Source organism: Zerene cesonia, chromosome 29 (genome assembly GCF_012273895.1).
Source record: "Zerene cesonia ecotype Mississippi chromosome 29, Zerene_cesonia_1.1, whole genome shotgun sequence".
Lineage (NCBI taxonomy): Eukaryota > Metazoa > Arthropoda > Insecta > Lepidoptera > Pieridae > Zerene > Zerene cesonia.
This window is the reverse complement of record NC_052130.1, coordinates 392,412-400,606: the sequence shown is the minus strand read 5'-3', so window position 1 is coordinate 400,606 and position 8,195 is coordinate 392,412. Positions and strand designations below refer to the sequence as shown.

Sequence of the window (8,195 nt, the reverse complement as noted above, 5' to 3'; positions counted from 1 at the left end):
TGACCATCATTTTCCTTTTTGCCTTTACGTAATTAGACCACTGAAGAACCGCCATACTGGTACAAATGACCTAGTAATGTGTGTCACCATCTCCCGGTCTATTAACCTTGACACTAGAGATCCTCTGCTAAATGCGATCGGCACTGCTATAAACTATCTGCAAATACATCTTATACATTAAATCTCATTGAAGCTGAAGGCTTGTCTCGCTCTGGGAGAAAAATGCTGATCTTATCTTTTTACTAGCTGTAACCCGTGGCGTCACTAGCCTGGTACCCGGGTTATAAGTGCTAATCCACATAATAATCTATCTCTGTACCAAATTTCGCACAGATACGAATAGCTGTTTTCGCGTAAAAGAGTAACAGACATCCATAAATCCATACTTAAAAACTTTCGTTTCTATAATATTAGTAGGATAAAACGAAATGTCCTTAGGACATTAATGGGATCGTTTTAGTGAAATTGTTTTCTAGTATAGTTTTTATTTATTAATTCTCTTTTACTTTTCTATATTTACGGCTTATAATGCACTCTCCAATAAAAAAAAAAAGCTGTTATATTTTTCATTTGCCAACAGTTACAATGCGGCTTCTGATATTCTGTGTCGCTGCGGCGCTGGTCGCCGGCGAGAGCGAGTACCTCCTGCCCGATGACGTCATACCCACACACTACGACGTGAAACTAGCCTATGATATAGATCCCGCGACCAACTTCACACACTTCGGCGTTGTTGAAATTACGGTGAGTTATATATAAAGTACCTACTGATATAAATTATGTTATACAAGTATTATTTATATACTCGTAGTTACCTATTGATACTGATTGTAAATGTCATGCGAAGGTACCCAGTTAAAAATTTAAAGATTGCCAGGAAGTTTTTCTCGTTTTTAATGCCATAAGCGAGCAACTGAGCTGGTGGTTCGCCTGATGGTAAGCAAATGTGCTGCCCACTTTCAACGTGTATGTAATAAGAATATGATTAACTACTGGATAGAAGAAACGGACTGGGAAGGGTGAGGAAAAGGGTTTCCTTTTGGTCCTCCGGCTCCCCCACTCACCGTACGGAACGCAGTAGCATGCTCCTTTTTCACGCCGTCTTCTGTGGGGGTGTGGTACTTTCCCGTTGCGAGCTGGCCTAATTTGTGCCGAAGTGTGCTCGACACATCCCATGTATTAAAAAAAGTTTGCGCATAAACAATATGTTGTTTTTTTTCTACTCGATTAAATTATAATTACGAATAATTGTAACGGTATTATAATGAGCGTGAAATATTGTTGATTAAATTCTTGGCGAAGACGAAGCGGATCACTCATGTTTATTAATTTATCGCCTATGGGGTTATGTCTAAACTAGGTTAATCGTGCATTATTTTATTTAAATACATGTTTGTATAATTAGCATAGATAAAATATAGAATGAAGTCATTGAACTTTTAAAAAAAGCTATTGAAATTTAGTATAGGACGTTTGCGCACGAAATCAAAACAGAAGAATAACATGGTCTATGGTTAATATTATAATAGACTACAGATATACGCACAAACACGTTGTGGCCATCGATACCTGCTTTATATTCCAATAGCGCACGTGTGAGGTTGAATCAGATTTTTCCTTAGATATTTTAATTGGGTCAGCGTTTTAACACGCTTTTATTAGCTTCACCTTTATGTTTGTATGTAAACGACTTCTTTGGACTCGATTTTGACCCACTTTAAATGAATAGATCTAATTCAAACTTTGTACACGTTTCAAGAATCCGTGAATTTATAAACTTATTAAACACAATAATTTAATAAGTTTATATTATAATCCTGGTTACGATCGCGAGGATCAAATAATTCAGTTACGTATAGTCTCTGTAAGTTGTATGTTTTTATCCCGATTAAATGCTTCCTTGGGATAAAACAGGAATCTTGATATCCGGGCGGAGCCGGGATGCAAGTCTAGTAAATAATTAATGAATATATTGCTTTTAAAATTCATTGAGTCCTTAATTTCTAAACGATTGAGCATAAGGCAGCTTTAACGAAAATCGAAAAAAAAAATATTTTCATAAAATATTTTTGAACGAAAACTTATTGCCACAAAACCTTAAAACTAATACAACTTAAAAAAACACATGGCTCTCGGGACAGACTCTCAGCCATGCAAACGGGCTTTAACCCATGAACATCCTGATTATCAGTCGGCCCAAGTGTTTTAAAATTCCGAGGTTCTTAATATATATTTTGATCCAGGTACCAACCAAACATACAAGTGCACAGTAAATATTTAATAAATAGTTTTAAAATGATGTCGGCATGATAGTCTAGTCCTACGTATTAGAGCCTTAACCCAATTATGCGAATACAAGGCATGTACATTACATTGCGCGCATAACAAATAAACAACATTATGCACAAAATATCTCCCTAACCTACTTTCCAACGTACGCTAAACATTTCCTTTGTATTTTGAATAACAAGTCGACCCACGTCCGCTCCAAAAAAAACGTTTCGTTACAAACTTTGTGACAATGAAAAACTGTTTTTGCATGCAATGTCTCGTTACAAGGCTGCTTTTCATTTTGAATTAGTCGATTGCGATTTTTTTTTTTGTTTTTTTTTTCATTTCGGGCAATGACCTAACCTTAAGAGAGTATGGCGAATTATGAAAATTATGCATTGTTTATACAAACTCATGGTAAGAAAGTTGGCGCGCTATTATCAAATGAGACCTTGTCCGTAGAAATACTAGTGTATTTTTATAAACAGTGGAAAATTATATTCTAAATTTAATTATTGTTTTTGGATTTAGAATGTTTCATTATACGAGTAGCTGTATAAAGTTTTGTCATATTCGAATCCGCATCAAATTCACATTATAATATCGATATTATACATTACGTTGCGTTATAATTCTAGAGCTATTAAGATTTTTAATTAGCAATGAGACGTGACGAATTTGCTTCAACTAGCCTATTATAGTTTGATTTAGTATTTATTGACGTTATGGTTTGATCCAATAAGGAGGTTAGGCATTGCGTCAGAGTGCCTAAAACTTAAACAAACGTGACTTTCACTTTTGTTCGTCAGGGTTTTTTCGACGGGGTCAATATTTATTTAAGCGTTGTGTCCAACTTCTCTATCTAACATATCTTCAGTCAGGTTGAAGTGGGATGGCTATATTGACTAGATCATTCATCGAAATGAGCTTATTCTATAATTTTTTCATTAGTAAAGGAAGCTGACCTGTGTCTCGTTTAGCGAGAGATATATGTGTCCTTTCACGACATTCTGTAAAATACGTATAATCATACCAATCAATCAATTTTCTTCCAACGAACAAGGTTTACTTTTATTTCGCAGCATTTTTTGAGATGTAATAATTAAATTTCATGCTAATCGTGTCTTGCTACGGTTCACTGTGGTAAAAGTCATAGATACATTTCTAGAGTAGGTTTTTTACTGTAAATTTTCTGTTTTTGAAGCGTACACAAACCGTTGAAAAGAAACTATTCATATTCGAATAAAAACAGATTACAGACGTAATATCTCACCGACTTCTTGACGGCAGTGTTGTCTATGTTTAATTGTATGGTCTCAGTATGTAAAAATATTTTAAATTATGCTTCACATCGTGTGTAGACAGTTAGGTATATTGTTTTGTACTCGTGTTGCTAATTTATAGCTTAATTGGCGTGTTTACTGTTCTATTCATATTCATATTATATGGACGTCAATCTATTTCACGAGAAACACATGTTATATTTAGATATGCTAGAATTGAATTGACAGACTTATATTTTCGAAGCTCGCCGCATTTTGGTATATAATTAAATGCAAAAATAATTTTGTTATTCTCACATATTAAGCGTAGGAAAATATTTTATCGATAATTAAGGATTTCTGAGTAACTATATGTATTTCATATGTATCTACAGTACGAATATGATACTATCAGAAAGAGGTACATAGATAATAATTATCTATATACTAACGAATATTTATATATGCTGCTTAGTTTAATAAAGTCATTTTATCGTCCAGAATACCCAAAAGCGACCAACCTACATGTAATACGCTTAATATAGATAATAACCAATGGTACTTCCCTCAATTTCAGCTAACGGCGAAACGACCGACATCGAAAATAGTCCTGCACGCGCAAGATTTCTCCATAGCCAATGAAAAAATCACATTGACAGGTCAAAATCACGAATACCAAATTATGGGTGTGGATTTGAACGATACCTATAATTTCTTGACTCTGAAAATAGATAGAGAATTAAAGGAAGATAGGATTTATAAGCTGTCTATACCTTTCTATGGAAATTTGAAGCAAGGTCTGGATGGGGTCTACATTAGCTCCTATGTGGATACGAAGAGTAAGAAGAAAGAGTAAGTGTCCTGTAGTTAATATGATATGGCTTTATAATTGTTTAGTACTAGTTGTTCACCCCGCGTCATATATAACCTATGTCACTCAGTGAAGTTGCAGGTTTCCAATCGTGAAAGAATTTTTGAAATCGGTCCAGTGGCTTTTGCATGAAAGCATTACAAACATACAAAAGTTTCCTCTTTATAATATTAGTGTGGATATTTTAAATGAGCAAATTTTATGGTTGAATGTTTGTTATTAAATCACATGACGTTAATCAAAACTCAATGGTGAATGGATTTGAAATATTTGTCAAAGAGATAAGCATAGGTAGTGTGGCGCAGAACATGGAGTAAATTTTTAGCTAATAGTGAAATGAAGCAAGGCACGAATAATTTAAGTATTTTGACAAATAATAGTTTTTTGGAATTCTGTAAGAGGATACTGCAATGTGACTTGAATTTGTAATTAGAGTCGGATCACATTATAAAAAAGAAATAAGCAATAACATTTAGAAATTAAAGACTTTTAAACGGATTTTAAAGTTTAAACGCGATTTATTCATTATATCGTCGTGGTCACGGGAGACTGTCTCCCCGTCACCACGCTCGCTTTATAGTGTTCTAAACGTCGGGTTAATAATATAATGAATAAATCGCGTTTAAAATCCGTTTAAGTCTTTAATTTTTAAGTCCCACTAATATTATAAATGCGAAAGTTTGTAAGGATGTGTGTGTGTTTGTTGCTCTTTCATGGAAAAACTGCTGAACCGATTGCAATGAAATTTGGTACATAGACAGCTGGACAACTGGACTAACATATAGGCAAACTTTTTATCCCGATATTCCTACGGGATATGGACTTACGCGGGTGAAACCGCGGGGCGCAACTAGTGTATAAAACTCGCGTAAAGTATTAGTAATTTTAGTTATTTTTAGTTACTTAGTATTTTCTTGTGTTTGACAAGAAAATACTAAGCAATGACATGTCAAGGTATACCGGAAATTTTCAATCTTTCACATGAACTCTTATTCCAACAGGTATCTAATAGCCACCCAATTCGAGGCCATATCTGCCCGCAAAGGGTTCCCGTGTTTTGATGAGCCGATGTACAAAGCCACGTTTTCTATCAACATAGCCCACAATAAGGACTTCACAGCCGTTTCTAACATGCCTCTGGAAAGTTCTTCCAGTGATAAGTAAGTTTTATGAACATGTGAATGGGGGAGATGGACCCCACCCTTCCCAGTCCTTCCTTCTTTCCAATCGTTTATCCTTTCCTTATCCCCTTTTCCTTAAAAGTGGGCAGCGTATCCTGTTCATGGGCGGTAGTAGTCGCTGACCACCTGGCAAACCACGATGTCAGTTGCTCGCCATGACGAAAAAAAAAAATGATTGTTTTGAAAGTATTTGTGGTTGCATTGGTGTCGATGAGATAAATTGTGATATCTTGAGTAGGACAAGATTATTCCAACTCGAAAAAAATGTATTAATGCTTGTTCTGTGATTTTATATTCTACATATAACAGTCATTTAATATACAAGTACATATCTCGATTCTTATTTTATTGTCCGTGAAAAAAATATTATCGTTCAAAAATATTTGTCAAACGGAATTCTTAATGTTATGTGAATTGTGTTTCTTTTTCAGTGCTCTAGAAGATTTCTGGCCGTGGGAAATGATGAAACAATCTTTCAGGTTATTTATTTTATTATTTTTCCTACATTAAATTATAAGACTTTGACTAGATCTAAACAACTGTGTGATTTGGTTAGATCATCAAAATTTACTTGAAAAAAATACAGTTATTTTCCATACATTTTGGCAGATAGTTGAAGAACGAGAAATTCGTTTCACTTTTTGTAATAGCTTTTCGAATGGAATTGAACTAAAAAAAACTAAACCGCTCTCAAATTGTGCGAACTAGACCAAATTAAGTTGGGACGTGTGGTCCCACAAGTGTGAGGCACAAATTATCAAATAGAATTAATCATTAACATTGGTTTAATCAGTAAAAAGTTATGAGGTAACAGGCACAAAAAGATAGTCCAGAAAAGAGAGTCTCCTCCAGTTTATGAAGTCACTTAAAAATGTAATACTAAAATCTTATTTCGATTTTTCATATTTTGATTTTATTTAATATTCCAGTGCACCACGCGAACAATTTATATGGGACCAATTCGAAAAATCGGTCCCAATGTCCACTTACCTCGTGGCGTTCGTAGTCTCCAAGTTTGCTTACGTAGACAGTCCACCCGCTTTATCCACAACTAAGTTCAGGATCTGGTCGAGGAAAGATGCTGTGGATCAGGTAAGAGATTTTGGGTTTCGAGAAACATTGTAAAATGTTCTTCTTTTAGAGAATTTTCTCGTAGTACAGATTAAGCTTCCCAGAACCTTGAAAAAGAACCTTGGTAAAATAATTATGACTGACACCAATTGCACATACTTGCTAACAAAATATTATGAATTATATTAGAATTGGTAGGCCTTTGTTACAACTGCTAGCCGGGCTGACGGCGGCCCTTACCCTAGTGGAATTGCTGTACCGTATCGTACGACTGTACATTTAATATAAGTGTACTATTAAAAAGTAAACCTTCAAACAGTTGCTCGCTAATACTTGGAATACAGTCGAGCGTCCGAGCTTTTAAGGTCCATTATCATATGTAGCTCTCACCTTCCAGAAAATGGATATAAATACAATAGTATTGTTTTTTGGAGAGAGTTATCCATAACTTATTAGAGTGTAGTTATAGTGTAGTCAGACTTTAGTTTTGGACGGGGTGAAACCTTTAAAGCAGCTCTTCTCTGTAGAACCTGATTTCCAAACCGGTGGTAGATGTCAAAACTATGTACTTACGACGACACCAAAGTGCTTATATAAGAAGTCTAATTGATTAAACAAATGTTTGAGTTTAAGTTTAAACTCCCCAAAAACCCTAAAACCACCTGGCTACGCCCATGATACGATAATATTCTGAAGTGAATTTTCTTTCCTAGACAGCCTACGCAGCCACCATCGGTCCCAAAGTGTTATCGTATTTCGAGAAATTCTTCAACGTGTCGTTCCCTCTGCCCAAACAAGACATGATAGCCATTCCGGACTTTTCCGCTGGAGCCATGGAGAACTGGGGACTGATCACTTATCGGGAAACTGCGTTATTGTATGATAAGCGACAATCGTCGTTCTTGAACAAGGAGAGAGTCGCTGAGGTGAGCTTTATAGCATTTTGGGTAACATATAATGAAAAGTTTTTAAATGGTACGATAAAGATGGAAAAGTTAAACACATATCGTTTTGAGAAAATAATTAAGTTGTAATTGCAAAAAAGTTGTATATAAATTCTTTTCAACTAATTTCAATAGTATTAATTAGCCCGATTTTTTTTTTTGCTTTGTTATCTCAGAACTTTTGTCTAGGCGAACTGATCTTGATGATTACCTGTGCCTTCCGTGTAGTCCAATGTAAATTTGATCTTGTGCAGACAATTTGAAGGCGGTTTAATATATCGCTTAAAATGGTTAATAAAAATTATCATTATCTGTGTAACTGCGGTGCAAAATAAAAATGAAAGATTTCACGCACCAGGTGATAGCCCACGAGCTCGCCCACCAATGGTTCGGCAACCTGGTGACGATGAGGTGGTGGTCGGACCTCTGGCTGAACGAGGGGTTTGCGACGTTCGCGGCGTCGCTGGGCGTGCGCGCCGCCGAGCCCGCGTGGCGCGCCGAGCGCGCGTACGCGGTGGCCAACATCGCGTCCGTGCTGGCGCTCGACGCGCTCGAGTCCTCGCACCCGGTGAGCGGGGGTTGCGGGGCTCTGGGG

At 36.1% G+C, this 8,195-nt stretch overlaps 1 protein-coding gene across 2 annotated transcripts in view; it reads left to right on the top strand.

Moving 5' to 3' along the window:
- The window catches only part of LOC119837739 (aminopeptidase N-like), a 23,009-nt gene that overhangs the window by 8,214 nt on the left and 6,600 nt on the right, over window positions 1-8,195 (top strand). For both annotated transcript variants that reach the window (XM_038363467.1, XM_038363468.1), the window contains exons 2-8: window positions 581-744; window positions 4,111-4,385; window positions 5,406-5,564; window positions 6,017-6,064; window positions 6,515-6,677; window positions 7,370-7,582; window positions 7,959-8,168. In XM_038363467.1, the coding sequence (XP_038219395.1) occupies window positions 586-744; window positions 4,111-4,385; window positions 5,406-5,564; window positions 6,017-6,064; window positions 6,515-6,677; window positions 7,370-7,582; window positions 7,959-8,168 (1,227 nt within the window). In that variant the 5' untranslated portion in view covers window positions 581-585. The remainder of the gene's footprint in view (window positions 1-580; window positions 745-4,110; window positions 4,386-5,405; window positions 5,565-6,016; window positions 6,065-6,514; window positions 6,678-7,369; window positions 7,583-7,958; window positions 8,169-8,195) is intronic.